This window comes from Phocoena phocoena, chromosome 15 (assembly GCF_963924675.1).
Source record: "Phocoena phocoena chromosome 15, mPhoPho1.1, whole genome shotgun sequence".
Classification (NCBI taxonomy): Eukaryota; Metazoa; Chordata; class Mammalia; order Artiodactyla; family Phocoenidae; genus Phocoena; species Phocoena phocoena.
Genome location: NC_089233.1, coordinates 66,658,297 through 66,677,154, shown reverse-complemented (window position 1 = coordinate 66,677,154; position 18,858 = coordinate 66,658,297). Strand labels below are relative to the sequence as shown.

Here is an 18,858-nt window from a genome sequence, read left to right as displayed (position 1 = left end):
TCTGTCGTTCTAAGAAGAGGAGATTTGGACACACAGAGAAGCACCAGGGCTGCAGGCTCATGGAGGGATGACCACGTGCAGACATGGCAACAGAGCAGTTATCTGCAAGCCCAGGAAAGAAGTCTCAGAAGAAACTAAACCTGCCCACATCTTGATCTTGGACTTGCAGCCTCCAGAAGTGTGAGAAAATAAATTTCTGTTGATTGAACCCCCTAGTCTGTGACATTTCATTATGGCAGCCCAAGGAGACTCACCCACCTTCCATCCAAGGACCTCAGAGGTCAGAGAACAGTTCAAAGTGCTGGAGAGGTCGTGCCCCTGAGAGCTACCCTTGACCAATGGCAAACAGGAGGTTGGGGTACCTCAGAGGTGTGCTCTGCCTACACTGTCCCCAGGGGTCCCCGGGAGGGTTGAGCTCCAGTAGCTGCCAAGCTGACCTCCTTCTTCCCCACCTCATTTCTGCACACACCCTCTATGTTTCCTTAGGTTGCTCCCCAGATAAAGTATTTGCACTTGAATTCTTGCCTTGGGGTCTGCTATGGGGGAAGTTAGGAACACCTTGGACCCAGGAAGGGTGGAATGAAAGCCAAAGCCAAGGTTCCGAGGGCCCGGAAGCACAGTCAACTTACAGTATCCGCTTGCGCACCTTCCACTTGCCCTTGACTCTGATGAAGGAGTCGGAGATGGAGAAATGCAGGCCGTGGCTGGGGAGGGGCTTCAGAGCAGAGCCGAGCAGCTCACAGCTGTGGATGTTCAGGCTGGAGAGAGACCCACAGAAGCAGTATCAGCCCGGAGGCAGAGGCAGGTCCAGCCTCAGCAGGGGTCTTGCTCTCGCCCCCATCCTACGGGGACTAGACCAGCTGAGCCTGCATCAGACAGGCTTCTGGCTCCCCACACGTACTTGCTGTGTGCCCTGCGCTGACCAGGCAGCCATGCCAAGTACTTTACATGCATTATGTCAGTTTGTCTCACAGAGGGGTTCAGCACTGTTCAGGTTCCCTTTTACAGAGGGGGACATAGAACCTCTCAGAAGGGATGCATTTGCCCAAAGCTGCACAGTCAGGATCAGAGCTCATGTGGCCCTGGCTGGGATCCTGAGTAGGGTGCATAGATGCACCCCATCATCACTTTCCTCCACACCTCCAGGTGGGGGAATCAGATTCAGAAGAGGCCGAAGGCAGCCCCAAGAAGAGACACAAAAGGGCTGAGAGAAGCAAACCAAGATGACGTGGATTGTGGAGCCATCAGTGGGAAGAGAATGGTCAAGTTCCATCTTCTTTGCCCAGTACACAGTAGGTGCCCAATAGATGTTTACTGATGGACTGAATAAAAAAAGGACTGAATGAAGCCATCAGTGGTGAGCAGAGAGGTGCGTGATGAGCTGTGGGCTCAATTGCCCCCGTTCCATTGTCAATCCTTCAAAGAGTGTTTGATGCCATTTTTTAAAAAAGCATCAGCTGCTCAGGTCTAAATATCCTTTGAAGACTCAGCTCAAATGCCACCGTGTTCAGGAAACTTTAGCTGACTCCTCCAGATGTGCCAACCTCAGGGCTAAGAGGGCTACTACATCTAAAATTTAAGGTTTATTTAAAACAATGTTTAAGGTCTGCCTTCCCTTCCAGGCTACATCCAGTGGCCAGGCCAGAGCCTGGATTATCACTCCAAAGAGGCAGCAAGTTATCCCCATTTTACAGATAAGGAAGCTGAAGCTCAGGTCACACAGCTAGCGGGTCTTCATTAATATTTGTTGTATGAATGAATGAAGGGGCCCAAGTTCCTCCCGGAACTTCCCTCTGAATTCTGCGAGGAACCATCCCACCGTCTGCCCCAGAGATGTCCCGAGCCAGTCCTGGGGCTCTCCCTCCCTTCCTCTCCGGACCCCCCGGCCCCTGCCCAGTCACCTCAGAGCCCCACCTGTGGAATTCATAGTGCGCATTGCCGAGGTATTTGATCTTGGCGTCCCCACTGAAGACGGGCAGTGTGACATCATGCAGTTTACTCTGCAGAGTCACCAGCTCCTCTTGGGCCACTGTGGATGGGAAAAAGCTGGGAGTCAGCCTAGTCAGCCTGCCTCCCTCCCTCTAAACCCTTCAGTGGCTCCCACCTGCCCTGGGGAAAGAGGTCTACTTCCTGATTAGCATTAATTGCAGTTGCAGGTTATTGAGCCCCTCTAGAGCACCAAGTAGCAAGAGAAACACACAGGAGCATCACTGCGTTTCTGGTGGGGTAGTTATGTTCATGCCCATGTTAGGGATGAGGACACAATGTCTTTGTCAGCAGCTCCGAGAGGGAGGAGTGCTGTGTGCTTGGAGGGTGGCCCTCTTTCCTGCCCTTCATGGCATCTAGCCTGTGTAGAATAGGCTGTAAGGATTGTAGGGCTAGGATTCTGGTGTTGGCACCTTTCTGGGTGGGTGACCTTGAGCAAGTTTTCGGTCAAATAGCAATGATAATAATACTTTCCTCATTGGGATGGCATGAGGGTCAAAAGAGATCATTGCAAAGCAAAAAGGGGCTGACAGGATGAAAAGCACCCTTGCTTATCCTTTTTGACCCACCTCCTGGAGAAATGGAAATAAAAACAAAAATAAACAAATGGGACCTAATGAAACTTAAAAGCTTTTGCACAGCAAAGGAAACCATAAACAAGGAGAAAATATTTGCAAATGAAGCAATGGACAAAGGATTAATCTCTGAAATATACAAGCATCTCATGCAGCTCAATATCAAAAAAACAAACAACCCAGTCCAAAAATGGGCAGAAGACCTAAACAGACATTTCTCCAAAGCAGATATACAGATTTTCAACAAACACATGAAAGGATGCTCAACATCACTAATCATTAGAGAAATGCAAATCAAAACTACAATGAGTCAGAATGGCCATCATCAAAAAATCTACAAACAATAAATGCTGGAGAGGGTGTGGAGAAAAGGGAACACTCCTGCACTGTTGGTGGGAAGGTATATTGATAAAGCCACTATAGGGAACAGTATGGAGGTCCCTTAAAAAACTAAAAATGGAACTACCATATGACCTAGCAATCCCACTGCTGGGCATATACCCTGAGAAAACCATAATTCAAAAAGATAAATGTACCACAATGTTCATTGCAGCTCTATTTACAATAGCCAGGACATGGAAGCAACCTAAATGTCCATTGACAGATGAATGGATAAAGATGTGGCATGTATATACAAGGGAACTCAGCCATAAAAAGGAACGAAATTGAGTTATTTGTAGTGAGGTGGATGGACCTAGAGTCTGTCACACAGAGTGAAGTAAGTCAGAAAGAGAAAGACAAATACCACACATATGTGGAATCTACAAAAATGGTGCTGATGAACCCAGCTGCAGGGCAGGAATAAAGACACAGACATAGAGAACGAACTTGAGGACACAGGGGGCAAAGGGGAAGCTCTGACGAAGTGCGAGAGTAGCAGTGACATATAGACACTACCAAACGTAAAATGGATGGCTAGTGGGAAGCTGCTTCATAGCACAGGGAGATCAGCTCCATGCTTTGTGACGACCTAGAGGGGTGGGATAGGGAGGCTGGGAGGGAGGGAGACACAAGAGAGAGGGGATGTGGGGATATATGTATATGTATAGCTGATTCACTTTGTTATACAGCAGAAATTAACACAGCAATGTAAAGCAACTATACTCCAGTAAAGATGTTAAAAAATAAATTAATTAAATTAAATTTATTTCAGAAAGCACCCTTGCTTGGTGCCTGACACATCAGGTACTCAGTAAATGCAGGGTTTATGTCATTAAAAATATGGAAAGGGGCTTCCCTGGTGGCGTAGCGGTTGAGAGTCTGCCTGAATGCAGGGGACGCGGGTTTGTGCCCCGGTCCGGGAAGATCCCACATGCCACGGAGCGGCTGGGCCCGTGAGCCATGGCCGCTGAGCCTGCGCGTCTGGAGCCTGTGCTCCGCAACGGGAGAGGCCACAACAGTGAGAGGCCCACGTACCGCAAAAAAAAAAAAAAAAATATATATATATATATATATATATATATATATATATAGAAAGGACCAAAATGTCCAACTCTGGAGGACTGGTTACATTTACACAGTGGAAAGGAGCAAAGGGCAAATTTTGCCTGATCTAGTGTTTCAATATAAACAGCATTCGGTAGGACCTTCTGTTTATCTGAGGTATGAGAGACCCAGGATTCTGCCCTCAGGGAGGGTGTGTATACACAGATGACCAGGGGTCTCCCTGACTCCGCCTCATACCACTTTGCAGTCCTCCCTCCAGCAAATGCATGAGCCGGTCTCTCTGCCAAAATGCTATCTCTTGTCCCTAGTTAACGTATCTTTTCTACCTCACCTCCTCCAAGAACCCTTCCTTGATTTCCCTCTCTCTGTCCCCAGCCAATCTGGGCTCCCAACAGCTCTACCTGAGGGAATATTATTACCCCAGTGAACAGATAAGGCAATTGAGCCTCCATAAAAGTGAGGAGCAGCCCTCCATCAAGTGCTGAGGGGAGCGGTATATAAATACCCTAGATCCCTTGCCCCTTGGACAGGTTATTTCAGAGGCTTTGTTTTAGCATCTTTTTTTTTTTTTTTTTTTTGCGGTACGCGGGCCTCTCACTGCTGTGGCCTCTCCCGCCGCGGAGCACAGGCTCCAGACGCGCAGGCCCAGCGGCCATGGCTCACAGGCCCAGCCGCCCCGCAGCATGTGGGATCCTCCCGGACCGGGCACGAACCGGCGTCCCCTACATCGGCAGGCGGACTCTCAACCACTGTGCCACCAGGGAAGCCCTGTTTTAGCATCTTTTAAAAAAAATGCTACAAATGAATCTATATACAAAACAGAAACAAACTCACAGACATAGAAAACAGCATGGTTATGAAATGTGTGGGGGAGGGACAAATTAGGAGTATGGGACTAACAGATACAAACTGCTGCACATAAAATAGATACACAAGGATTTACTGTAGAGCACGGGAAACTCTATTCAGTATCTTGTAATGACCTATAATGGAATATAATCTGCAAAAAAAAAAAAAAAAAGCCTGAATCAGTTTGCTGTATACCTGAAACTAACACAATATTGTAAATCAACTATATTCCAATTCTTTAAAACTGAGGTATAACATCCGTAGAGGTGTAACCTAAAGGGCACTAATCTTAAAGGTATTGCCAGGTAATTTCTACATGTTTATGCACCCATGTAGCCACCGCCCAGAGCAAGATGCAGGGCATTCCCAGCACCCCTGTAGGCTCCCTGTGCCCCTTCTGGGTGGTAACCACCATTCTGACATCAATTTTTAAAATTTATTTATTTATTGGCTGCGTTGGGTCTTCGTTGCTGCACTTGGGCTTTCTCTAGTTGTTGCGAGCGGGGGCTACTCTTCGTTTCAGTAAGCGGGCTTCTCATTGCGGTGGCTTCTCTTGCTGCGGAGCACGGGCTCTAGGCATGCGGGCTTCAGTAGTTTGGCGTGTGGGCTCAGTAGTTGTGGCTCGCCGGCTCTGGAGCGCAGGCTCAGTAATTGTGGCACACAGGCTTAGTTGCTCCGCAGCATGTGGGACCTTCCTGGACCAGGGCTCGAACCCGCGTCCCTGCATTGGCAGGCGGATTCTTAACCACTGCTCCCCCAGGGAAGTCCCTAGTTTTTTTTTTTTTTAATATATATTTTTTTGTTTTTTATTTATTTTTTGGCTGTGCTGTACAGCATGTGGGATCTTAGTTCCCCGACCAGGGATCGAACCTGTGCTCCCTGCGCTGGAAGTGCAGAGTCTTAACCACTGGACCGCCAGGGAAGTCCCTGACATCTAGTTTTAAGGCATATGTTTTCAAACTCGAGCAAAAATTTTCCAGCGGAACTGTTCCCATCACTGAGGCGGTAGCTGGTTTAATGATAAGCCTCTCCTGGCCACCTTGCCTTTCTCATCTCACATCACTACTCTCTTACAGTGTTTCCCGGAATCATCTCCCAAATCAACTACTCGCACCCAAATCTTTATCTCTGTTGGCTCGTGGGGAACCCAGCTAAGACAAGTAACGTGCCCAAGTGGCCCAGGGGTTGGGTGATGAGGCCAGAACCCGAGCCAGGTTTGCCTGGCCAGGAAGGCTGCACCACCCCAAGGGAGAGAGTCCCCTCTGTGTCCCCTGCCGTACCCAGCACTGCCTGGGGCCAAGCGGGTCAGCCAAGTCCAGCCAACAACCACAGCTCCTTACCATACTCCAAGCCCTTGTCGGTGATCCTGGCGACCAGGCCAGGATTGGCACCCAGGGCCCCGGGGGTGGATGTGAGCAGTATTCCCAGCAGGAGGGAGGACAGGGCCCCAGCCGAGGTCCCCATCCTGGGCTCCCAGAGGGCTGCGCCAGGTCTGTCGCAGCCTCAGGCTGGGCCCAGCTCCCTTAAGTAACTGAGGCCTGAGCCCTGGGGCAGCTCCTGAGTGGGGCGGGTTCCTGGAATCAGGAAGGGGAGGCCTAGTGACTGGAACCTGCTTGCGACACTGTTGGGGTCATGGGTCATACTTAAAAGCCTGTTGTCGCCGCCCCGAGTGAGAGGACAGGTTGGCCTGGGCCCAGGTGACACTGTTTGTCCCCTCTTCCCACAAAAAGACCCCACGTTCATTTCCAGGAAGGCCCGGTTTTATAGAGGCTCAGAGGGGCCAGGTCACCGGCTCAAGCTCACACACCCGGCAGGTGGCAGAGCTGGGAGTCCAAGCCAGCTGAGTTATATACTCACCTGTTTATGTGAAAAAGAAATCTCCGCCCCACACCCCTGCTTCCCATCCCCTATGGGAAAACAGGCTCCTTAAGCCTTGCTAGTGGTAAAATCTTCTGGAAGGCAACTTGGCAAATCCTTAAACACCTGCATGCCCAGTGACCCAGTAATTCTACTGCTGGAACTTGACTCTAAGTACATAATTAAGTCAGTGTGGAAATATGTCACAGCGGTAGGATGCCCTTTGCTGCTCCGTGTGACTTCGGCAAGGTCAGAGTGGGACCCTAAGGCGTTCAACAAAAGCGCACTGGGTATACTAACTCTCATACATTTAAAGTGAGACTGCAGAAATAAATGTATTTCTTGATACTTCAGAAACATGCTTATGAGGCGCCCATTGCCAATGGCGTCATAGGGTGAGGTTCTATTTCTTTGTTCTATTCTCACGTTTGCCAATCTGGAAAATTCTTAGCAAGGAGTTACGAGGGATTGTTTCTGGTTGGATGGGCAGGATTATGGGTGTTTTGAAAATCTTTCTGTTTGCTGGTATTTCAATTTTTATTTTCTTGGGATATATTGTATTTGCAGTAAGTAGAGAAAATAAAATTTTATTTTGGGAAACAAAATTTATAGTAGGGATTGTGCTTAATTTGTAGGGATCTCTCGTCTCCCAAGGACTCCCTATATACGTGAGTTTTGTTTTGCCCCCACCTCCAGGAAGCCTTCCCTGATCACCTCAATATTTCCCTGGATTAGAGGAAGGTCCTCCTCTGAGATCCCAGAAACCTTTGCGCTTTCTCCATCATAGCATTAACCACTCTCTGCTTTTCTGTAATTGTGGTACTTTAAAAATAAGCCCACAAATTCTCTGATGCTCTTTCCATCAACAGGTGGGGTCTCTGTGTCTTCATCTTGAAATTGGGTGGGTCTTTGGACTGCCTCAATACACTGACTGTGGCAGGAGTGACAGGGTTTCTTCCCAGTGGGTCATAAAAGGCACTGGATTTGGGGTTGGGATCAGAACTTCCCACGCTGAGCACAGGGAAGCCCACACTGGGGCCTCTCTGCTCCTCTGTGTCCTATTGTTTCTGTCCATCAGGCTGAGGTTTTTGGGCTCCTGTGTCCCACCCCCCAATCCCCCTGCAAGAGGCCTGAGTGCTGCTGAGGGCAGGGCTGAGCCTTGTGAATCCTATGATCCTTCCAGCTTCGGGTGGGAACTGGCAGGAAAGCAGCATTTATTGAGCGCCTACTATGTGCGGGCCACCATGCTGGTTATGCCACACACCCCCTCTCGGCCCTGCAGCAGCCCATTATGGTGAGTACTGAAGTCTTGTTTTGAGCTGAAAAAACTGAGGCTCAGAGGGGTGAGGTGATTAAGCCATAGTCACCCAGCGGGGGTTTGAACCCGGATCAGTGGGATGCCATTCCAAAGCGATGGTCAGAGAAGGCTTCTCTGAGGTGACATGCTGAGCTGGGACCCTAAGGATGAGGACGATGTGGCCTTTGGAAGAGCCATTCCAGGCCAGCAAAGAACAAGGACAAAAGCCTGGCAGCAGTGTGCCTGGGGGCATCTGCTCCCTGGACTCTGCCTGCGGAGGTAGGGAGGGGCGCTGGGCTGGGAGCTGGGAAACCAAGGTTCCGATCTGGCTTCTGCCTGGCCATGGGGCCCTCAGCAAACCTTGTCTCCTGTGCCCAAGTTTCCCTCTGTAAAATGAGGGGGACAGAGCAGGTGACTCCCACGGGCCCTTCCAGCTTGGAGACGAGGGAGGACATTCTAGAGAGTGAGGACATCATGGGGACACAGATATCACTCTTCTTCTGGCAGAGGTCTGAGAATGTCCAGGCTGGGGGCTGTTTGCAGGGGCAGGAGTTCCCATAGCAGTGAGCTTTGGACCTTAGAACTCCCCGGCTGGCCAGAGTGCCCCATGGGCCCAGGCCCAGCCTCCACCACCACAGGTGCCCACCCCCAGGTCAAGGTCCCTGCTGGTGACCCGGGACCCAGCAGAGGCCCCTGGGAGTAGCATGAATCCAACGCTGGTCAGAACCCCTGGACTTTTCTCCTACCAGTCTGTCCATCCACCTCCAGGAAAGCCAAAGCCACCATCAAGTCCTACAGCAGAGAAAACGCTCTCCCTTTTAACAGGAACGGTGTTCAGTGTGTTCTGATTACAAAAGTCTCGAAAAGAATTTGGAAAACCCAGAATTTGGAAACCACAGTGCCTGGAATACTGAGCAGCACATAGTAGATAATTGAGTGAATGAACGTAAATGGGAAAAGTGAAAGGTTAAGGGCATGGATGCTGGGACCAGGTGGCCTGGCTTTGAATCCTGGCTCACCCACTGGGTGACCTTGGGCACGCTAACTCAGTTTTCTCATCTGTAGTTGGGCTCAGCCAAAGGCCAGCATGGCAGGAGGTTGGAGGTTAGGAAGAGAGCAGGGTCAGGCCCTTCTCCCTGCTTCCTCCTTGCTTTGGATTTTAAGTCTGGCCGTGGTTGCCTCACTCTTGACACTCCTCTCACCCTTGGCTCCAGCCTCCCCATCTCCCCCCCAGGCTGGGACTCCCCTACTGCTTTCTTTGCTGCTTCAAGCCTAGGGAGGCTAGTTCCTGGGGGCCTCCCATCCTTCACAGGTTTCCTTAAGCCTGTCCCCCAGCTCTGTAAATAGCCCCTTCATTCGAATCCCGAGAACCATCTGAGCTGGATTCTGATTTCCTGCCTAGACCCTGATGGACACAGTTGGTACACTGAGTATTTCTTCTGTTATTGACCTTTTGTAGCAAATGCCTTCCTCTCGTGGAGAGCTCTGAATTCTTTTCCAAAGTCTGAACAGGTCTTGTGCGGGAACAGTAGCCTGTGAGACAGAACTAAAAGTACAGAGGAGCCCTCACTCTGCCACCAAGGATGTCTCTGGGGGCCGTCTTCCATGGGGAGGTGAGATCCTCTTGGGTCTTGTAGGTCACACGTGGTTTTGCAGAGGAGAGAGCCGAGAGCGTCCAAGAGAAGGAAGCAGGGTGTGTCGAAACACAGAGCCAGAACATGTGACGCACTGGCAGCAAGGAAGCCTGGGTCCCTGTCTAGGCTCTGCTCCTGATGTGCTGTGTGACACGGGGTAAACCATGCCCCTCTCTGATCCTCACTTTGCCTCCAAATGCAGATGAAGGTGTTGGACTAGGACAGTGTTCCTCGGATCCCAGGGATCTCATTTATTTATTTTATTTTAAAATTTATTTTCATTGACATATAATTGACAGGTAAGTTTAAGCTGTACAACGTGTTGACTTGATGTATTTATATATTGTAGTACGATCACCACTGTAGCGTTAGCTGACACCTCTATCGCAGCACACAATTATCATTTCTTTTTTGTGGTGGGAATAAGTAAGATCTAGTTTCCTAGCAACTTTGAAGTTTATGATACAGTATTGCCTGTAATCACGATGCTGTGCTAATTAGACCTACAGGACTTAATTATCTACTAGTTCCAAGTTTGGACCCTTAAATATCATCTCCCCAGTTCCCCCCTGCCCCAGGCTCCCAGTAATCACCATTCTACTCTCATTTTTACGAGCTCAGCTCTTTTAGATTCCACATATAAATGATATCATACAATATTTATCTTTTTTTTTTGGTTAGCATAATGCCCTCAAGGGCCATGTCGTTGCAAATGACAGGATTCCCTCCTTTTTCATGGCTGAATAATAGTCCATTGCGTATAGATATACAAATTCCAGATGTGGAGATAAGGGAATGCTTGTAGACTGTTGGTGGGAATGTAAACTGGTACAGCCACTAGGGAAAGAGTATGGAAGTCCCTCAAATGATTAAAAATAGAACTGCTGTATGATCCAGCAATTCCACTTCTGGATATATATGCAAAGGAAATGAAAACAGGATGTTGAAGAGATATCTGCACCCCAGTGTTTATTGCAGCATTATTCACAGTAGCCAAGACATGGAAACAACCCAAGAGTCCGTCAATGGATGAATGGATAAGGAAGTTGTGGTATGTATATATACACCAGGGATCTTGTTAAATACAAATTCTGATTCATCACGTTCCTTTGGTAGCTGAGACTCTGCTTGTCTAACAAGCTCCAGGTGGTGCCAATCCTGGACTGTACTTTGAGAACAATGGACTAAGTGGGCTCCAAGTTCCCTCCAAGCTCAGTGATTTTATACCTCTGTTCACTCTTATTTTCGGCGCAGTTTTCTGTGAGGGTGCCTGCACTACTGAGCACATCGGCTCTAGTTGAAGAGAAGGATGTCGTGAAGACCTGCCTTTTTGGAGCTCTGTAGGCACTTTGGAGTTTGATGTCTATGGCTGCCCCCTCTCTCAACCCAGTCACCTGCAGCTCTGTGATGTGTGTGCATGAACACGCACACACACACACACACACACACACACACATGCATGAGCCCTGAGGCATGCGGATTTACAGAAAAAAAAAATAGCACTGTCAGTGCCGATCCAATGTGGTTTGAGATTGTGTCACCTATTTGGGATGCCAGGAGATGTCACCTACTGAAGCAGGGCTGGCCATGAGGACACACAGCCTCTCACCCCGGGGAAACTCTAAGGAACTTGAAAACCCTCGCATGTCTCCCTCCACCCCTTCTCCGCCTCTGCAATTGGCAGCATCTAAAATCCGAGCCATAGCCACATTTCACCAGGTCTTAATAGCTTTTGGGACCCTAAGGAGCTTCTGCTAAAATGAAAATGTCTCAAAAAAAAAAATGAAAATGTCTCAGCAAGAAAAGATGCTTTAATAGTTGCCAGAGTTCACTTTATTGGATTCCTTTCCTGGAAGTCCAGAGGGCCCTTCCTTTTACAGAAGGGGAGGCTGAGACCGAGGGAGGGAAGACCAGCCACACAGTGAATCCATCACTGAACCCAGATTTCTAGCCAGGCAGTGGTTCTGATTCTTGGGTTCAGGCCCATCCAGGCAGGCAGCCCTGGATCATACTTTGAAAATCATGACAAAGTGGTTTTGGATTCAAATCCTAGATCATTTAAAAACTAAATATTTATAGAGTGTCACCCGTATGGCAGGCATTGGGAAGAGAACTGTGGCAAGCCAGATATAGTCCTTACAGTAGAGTGAGGATTAGTGGGTTTATTAATACTTAGTGCCAACTTTGATTACTGCTTGTCAGATACTGTACCACAGATTTCACGTAGATTCGATTCTCATAACCACGCTCTGAGATGGGTATTATTATGATCCTAATTTTACAGATGAGAAGATTGAAGGCCAGAGGCTTAATTGCTCGAGGTCACACAGCTGGTAAACAGCAGAGCAGGGATTTGAATCCACGGTGTCTGGGACCACAGCTTCTGCTTTTAACCACCATGGCATGAGCTCATCAATGGTACCACTCATTCCTCACAACCACCTCACGCCACAGGGGAGGGTAAGGTTTTACCTCTACTTTTCAGAGGAGGAAATAGAGGATTCGAGAGGTTAGTGCCAAAGGGATTGGGTTGACACCTCTTCTTCTCTCCCCCTGTAGGGTACCCCTCCTTCATATTTACGTCAGCACTGCCAAAAGGAGCCCCAAGTGGGCAATGCTTAACCAGAAGTGAAGCTGCTCTGATGATGAGCTTTTAGGCAGTCCACAGTGGACAGCTCAATTCTTTTTTTTTTTAAACACCTTTATCATCATATTTCATAACAGCCACCCACTTCAAGTGTACAGTTCAATGGGTTTTAGTATAGGGTTGGCCAAAAACTTCGCTCGGGTTTTTAACGGAAAGAGCCCAACGAACTTTTTGGCCAGCCCTATATATTCACGGGGTTGTGCAACTCTCACCGTAATCTAATTTTAGAAGATTTTCTGCACCCCCCCCCACCCCGCAAAGAAACCTTGTACCCATTAGCCATCATTTGGAGTGAGCAGTGATTAGCCTGAAGGGAGAAGCCGCTCTAACAGTGGTTTTGAAGGCAGCGTGGCAGATAATTTGGAGTGTGTTGGGGGGATGCCCCTCACATCAGACCTCCAAACAACTGCCTATTTCTCAGCCACTAGTAAGAGGTCTCCAGGGCACACTGTGTTCCACTCACTAGTCTTTTTTTTTTTTTTCCGTTGCTGTGCATGGGTTTTCTCTAGTTGCAGCGAGTGGGGGCTACTCTTTGTTGTGGTGCGCAGGCTTTTCATTGCGGTGGCTTCTCCTTGTTGTGGAACACAGGCTCGAGGCACGTGGGATGCAGTAGTTGTGGCGCACGGGCCCAGCCGCTCCGCGGCATGTGGGATCTTCCAGGACCTGGGCTCGAACCTGTGTCCCCTATACTGGCAGGTGGATTCTTAACCACTGAGCCACCAGGGAAGCCCCAGCCTGGTGCCTTTTTACAGTGCACTGCCTAGGCAACTGAAACCAGTAGTCCTGCCTTCAATATGCCAAGCCCCAAACAGGCAAGATTTGGACATCTGGGAGGAGTGGAAAGAGCATGGGCTCTGATGACATAAAAGTTAGGAATCCCAGCTCAGCCACTTACCAGATGTGTAATCCAGGGAGTGACTCAATCTACAAGGACTGAACAAATCTCACCCTGGGGGATGGAAAGTGCTGTGAGGATTAAATGAAATCATTAGTGTGCTGTGCTTGATCAAAGTCCCTCCCTTCCCCTGTGTTGCCCCAGAGTCTCTACCTCCATTTAACAGAGAATCAATGATGTTAGCAGAAGCATGTACATTTTTCTTTTAAAATTAAAAAATGTCTTTTATCTGCTTTTCCTCACTGCAGTGTTTCTCTCCATTTTTACTAGCACCAGCCTGGATGAATTCTGAAGGACAACAGACTCCTAATTTGTGCCCACCCTCTTCCACTCTTGCCCCTCTAATGCTTTCAGAAGTCACAAAAAAAAAAACATATTTAAAACGAAATCTGGTCATGTCATCCATACACCACTGCCTGCTTCAAACTCTTCTTCATTTTTCTGGTCTCAGACCAAAATGTCAACATCTAAGGAGGCTTTCCAGGAATGTTCCACCAGTTTCAAGTACAGTGCTCTTAGGCTCCATCTAATGGCCTGAGATAGCCACACCTGATGTTCCATGATAGGAAATGGCCCAAAGTCCCCAGGGAAACTCACCAAGAGTCCAACAACAGTCTGGGCTGGTAATCGGGCTTCCATACCAGCCTGGAGAGTCATGGGGAAGTGTTAACTGCAGCTGAGAATGTGACTGACTAAAAACTCCAAAGGCCTCTGTCCCCTGACTCAGTGTTCTGCTTTGGGCCCAATGGCTGGGCGGGAAAGCATGGACTAAGAGAGCCATCAAGGTGGAGCCCAAGTGTGGGGCAGAGAAAACGGGCTGTGCAGGATAAGCGCTCGACAGCGACCCCGCGTGGTAGTGACAGGAGCAACAGCCGCGGTAGATGACTGCACAGGAAGACAATGGGCGGTGCGGAATCACTGTTCAACAGCGACACCATGTGGCAGTAGCAGGAACAACATCCCAATGGACAGAGCCACTCTACAGACCTCTGCCTGACATTAGGAAGCAAGACCCACTCTCTTTGGACTAAGTAAACCCCAATTATTCTTGGGGATTGTTGAATGAGGGATGCCCTCAAAAAGGGACAGTGGGAGTTTCTGCTAAGGAAAGCATGTGGGGGGCTCAAGAAATGAATTAGAGAACTAAAAAGAGGTGATTGTATCTTGGCCACACTGCGTACAGCCAATGAACGAATGGATGGACAAGAAGAAACCATACCATCACACAGAATTCCACAGAAAAAACAGGGTTTTTGTTATTTTTCTTTTTTAATGTTGTGTGAAGCACAAAGAGAAATATTGTGATTACAATTGAAATGCAATTCCTGGAGGAAATGTCCATGCAGCCTTAGCCCTTGAAAGAAATTCATAATCCCTAAAATACACAACACACACTTTCCCAAGGAACAAGGTTCCCATGTTTAGATCATTTCTGAATCTGAGTTCAGAGACGTTTGCAAGAGTCTCCGAGTCAAGAGCTAGAGAGGGAAGCCTGGAGGGAGGCAGCCCGTGCCCCATGGGGCCTGTCAGGGTTAGGGTGCTGACAGCCCCTCACCTCCCGATGTGACTGACAGCCCCCAGCACCCATGGGGACTTCAGCTGTAGCGGACGTCTGCACCGAACAGGAGGAAATCCTGGGGGAGAGATGAGAAGGCTGTCATCAGCCAGAAGTGTACCCCTCATCTGTGAATATGGGGACGCTGGGTTTTTAGAAGGAAACTCTGGGAGCCTGTCTGTCGGGAAGGAGAGAGTGGTGCCTGTCTGCTGACAGAAAGGCAGGAGTGAGTGGGGCGGGGGGCACCTGGCATCCCACCCCTGGGGTCTGCACATCAGTGGCTGCCAAGGCCCGTGAATCTGTCAGCAGCTTCTCTGCCAGCTGTTTTCTTCTCAGACGTTGAGACCCCTGGGCTGCTGGGAAGGCCTTCACTTGTCATCCCTGCCTCTTGGCAGCTCCAGGGAGCCCTCCTTGCAATCACAGTTGCAAAACCACTTCTCTTTTGCTCCTTCCTGCCCTTCACTCAGAATTATCAGAAATGAAGGAATTAAATTGTGCCTATGGGGTCATTTTTTAATTTTAAGGATGAACTTGGTAAAATGTAGGGAACATGGGGAATGTGTTTCCTCTGCTCGCTCAGCTATTTCTCTACTGTCTCTTAGCCCTGGCAGTTCTCCCATTAAGTTTAAAGAATCAGGGATTGATGGGATGGATGTGGGGGGTGAGGGAGAGGGAGGAAGCTGGGCGGAGGTTTCCCAGGAGGGCCACCAGGACATCAGGAAGCCATGCACAGCGGTAAGGAACGTAAGAGTGGGTGATGGTTTCCTTGCAGAGTTATCAGCTTTGTTGGGACACAGTGGGTTTAAGGATGGAGGCACCGAGGAAACCAGCATATGTACACTTTGGGCACGTAGAAGAGACTGGAAGCACGGCCGGGTCACCGGGCGGCACAAAGGTGGCTGTTGAGCCTGAGTTGATGAAAGTGACCAGAGAAAGCAATAGCGGGGGGAAGGGCGGAGGCCGGGGCAGAAACCCTGGAGAACTCCCACTGGTAGGGGAAGGAGGAACCAGCAAAGAGACCAAACAGCCCAGTGAGAGGTGGCTGGAAAACCAGGAGAGGGAATCTTCAAAGCTAAGAGAAGAAAGCATTCCATGGATGGGGAAAATAGTGTCAGAGGCTGTCGGGGGGTCAGGGTGAGGGAAAGGGAAGATGAGGCCGTCCATTCCCGTATCTTAATCTGCCAGACCCTGCGCTTTATACCCCAGGGCCTAGAAGGATGCTGGATGCAAAGGAAGGCACGTGACACCTACTTGTCAAGTATTTAAGTGCATCCGCCTTATAAAAGAGGCTTTGGGGCCACCACGTGAGTTCCATTTTTACCAAGGGGAGGGTGGGAGTGGTGCAGCCCATGGTTAAAAGCAGGGACCTGGCTTTGACTTTGGACTTCATGTAATGGCCGTGTGGCTTTTCTGAGTCTTAGCCTCTGTTCTCTGTTTAGTAACAGCGCCCACCCTCTGGGATTATTGAAAGGGTAGAAAGCGCTTGATCCAGAGCTGACATGGAGGAAGGTGGCTATTGTGATGGGAGGTTTGGCGAAGGAGAGCTTGGGGACTCACCTGGTGAGGCTGAAGCACCAGGTTGAAGAGCTGGATGGAGGCGGGCAGCGGGAGAGGGAAGCCTTTCTGCAGCTTCTCTGCATTGGAGGTTAAGGTAGAGGTTAAGGTTAAGGTACTTCCTCTGTAGGGAAGCGGGAGGTAGAGGGAGCGGCAAGGATCTGAGACAGACAGCCCGGCCGGCCGGCAGCTCCCCTGGCCCGGCTCTGGGAAGAAACCTGTGAAGAGGCTGCCTGGAATCTTCCACTCTCTCCTCCACCGCGCTCTGAGCACCCAGGACTGGTGAATTCCCACCCGCTCAGCCCCAAGACCACCCTCCTGAGGGTGCCGGCATGCTGGTGCACACCCAGCCCGAGTGACAGCAGGAGCGGCTGCTTGCTGGGCTGTGGAGGGCCCCCCGGGGACATGGGATGGATATGCACATGAAGCCCCTCCACGTTTAGGATGAAACTGGAAACGGGCTGTGGTCCAGCTCCCCCATCCCGCCACATTCTGCTGTGAAACTCTGGAGAATTCTAAACTCCAACCTGGTCCCTCAGGTCATTATGAAGCTGCATTTGTCAAGGTAGGAGGAGAAGCCAGAGACTATACATAATAATTTGTTGTCTTCATTTACAATTTCTAAGTGTTCTAGTTACACAGCATGGGGGCCGCTATTTGTGCCCTTGCCCCTGGCTCTGCAAAGGTCAGGGGTTTCACCAGTGAGTGAGCTGAGTGGAAGCGTTATCCCAGGTTCGCCCTTCTTCCTTGGTCCTTCTCTCTCAGAGGTGGAAAAAGACCTAGGGCTCTGGCTTCAGGGCTGGGATCAAATCCCAGTTCCATCTCTCACCTTCTCTGTGACCTGGAACAATCACTTAACTTCTCTGATCTCCCATTTCCTCCTATGAAAACTGGCGCCTTTGCTATCCCCTGTCTCTAGGGGCTGTCTCAAAGGCTGGATGGGCACATAGGAGGAACTCAACCGTTTTTCCCATCCCTTTTCTGGGTCAGATGCCATTTGAGGCTCATTTGAGGGCACCACCTCCAGCTACCACAGCTGGGGCTGGGTATTGGGTGGTTTCAGGACCGAACCCCACCCCCACCCCCCCTCTTCCCCAGGACTGAAAATCAATCCTTTCTCCAAAACTCCTTACTGTTAATCTTGGGAATCACGACAGTGGGCACAACGTAGTTCATGATAGTCTGCAGCAATTCAACCTGGGGGTCACAAGGACGATGGGACACACATCAGGGCATTGTAGCACCAGCTGTCCTCCATCACCCTCCCTCCCACCCAGGGCAACCTCACAGCTGGGAAAACCGCTGAGAGATGGACACAGGGGTGACGCGAAAACTCTGCAGTTCGAACAAGGTCACCAAAGTGACCCCTTTTGCTTTAAAGGTTCCAGATACAAATCACATTCTAGACTGTAGGGGGCAAGGCTGAGGTAAGGAAGGTCGTCTCAGAGTATTTAAATGTGAAAAACTTTGCATAAGAAAATGCACCCGCTCAGACACTGTGGGCTAGAGAGCAAACTAGTTCAAACTTTTGGAGGGCTATTCGGCAATGTTCATCCAAAGCCTTAAAAATGTGTGTGCGTGGTGGGCCAGCAAACATGCCTCTAAGGCATTTATCCTAAGGAAATGAAGTAGTGCGATAGATAGGACCAAAACAATAAATTAACAGCAACCTACATGTCCAACAATTGGGGAATCATCTGGGGAACGTGGTGGCACTTTGATACTAAGAGATACTATGCACCTATTAAAAATGATTTTGTAGAAATATAATTATCAGCACAAATTATTCGTGATATATTTTTGAGTAAGAAAAAGCAGGCTGGTGTATAACTGATTCACTTTGCTGTACAGCAGAAACTAATACAGCATTGTAAATCAACTATTCTCCAATAAAAATGTAAAAATAAAGAAAACGTAGGCTACAGAAACCATGTAATTCCATTCTGTTATTAAATATGCATAGAAAAAAGTCAGGAAGGATGTACTCCAAATTATTAATTAAGTGGTGAAGACAGGAATGGTTTTTATTTGTTTGTTTTGCAAATCTGTAGGTTCTGACTCTTCTATAATGTATATGTTTTGCTTTTGCTATAATTTAAAAAATTCAAAAATAATGTAACACCCTCAAGATGATCGCCTGTAGTGGTGACATTTACACCTTGTAAATATGTACATTTTTGTTTCTAGAACAATTGAGTTTCCTTCCCCAGACTGTAGTTCCCTGGGCTCATCAAATGTGGTGCCCTTCTTCTCATGAATCTGGGAACTTTAAATTTTTATTTTCTGCGGAAGCAGAAGTTAGTTACCGACTGGGTCCAGCTGCCACCATGAGAGCCTTGGCACCAGTAAATCCATGAAAATACACTGAGGTTGCTTTGGGTCCTTCTGTCTGTTGTACTCTTATGAGATGGAAATGGCTGGCTGGATTTCCATTGGATTTGGAGGGGATGTTGGGACTGACTTCAGGGCTGGGTGGCTTATAAGGCACCCACTCAGCAGAAATCTTGGGGGGCATTTCAGAGATCTAAGGAAATGTTCTCCAGAGGTTTAGCAAGAGGCTCTC

The 18,858-nt window shown here is 49.0% G+C and overlaps 2 protein-coding genes across 2 annotated transcripts in view; both read right to left on the bottom strand.

Annotated features, from left to right (window-relative positions):
• The window catches only part of LBP (lipopolysaccharide binding protein), a 28,541-nt gene extending 22,182 nt beyond the window's left edge, over positions 1 to 6,359 (bottom strand). The window contains exons 1-3 of the mRNA XM_065893677.1: positions 6,197 to 6,359; positions 1,915 to 2,029; positions 630 to 758 (exon numbers count right to left, since the gene is read on the bottom strand). Coding sequence (XP_065749749.1) covers positions 630 to 758; positions 1,915 to 2,029; positions 6,197 to 6,320 — 368 coding nt within the window. The 5' untranslated portion in view covers positions 6,321 to 6,359. The remainder of the gene's footprint in view (positions 1 to 629; positions 759 to 1,914; positions 2,030 to 6,196) is intronic.
• An 8,100-nt stretch (positions 6,360 to 14,459) lies between these two features.
• BPI (bactericidal permeability increasing protein) overlaps positions 14,460 to 18,858 on the bottom strand; it is a 29,897-nt gene continuing 25,498 nt past the window's right edge. Inside the window, exons 13-15 of the mRNA XM_065891819.1 lie at positions 17,429 to 17,492; positions 16,299 to 16,375; positions 14,460 to 14,820 (exon numbers count right to left, since the gene is read on the bottom strand). Of these exons, the coding sequence (XP_065747891.1) occupies positions 14,782 to 14,820; positions 16,299 to 16,375; positions 17,429 to 17,492 (180 nt within the window). The 3' untranslated portion in view covers positions 14,460 to 14,781. The remainder of the gene's footprint in view (positions 14,821 to 16,298; positions 16,376 to 17,428; positions 17,493 to 18,858) is intronic.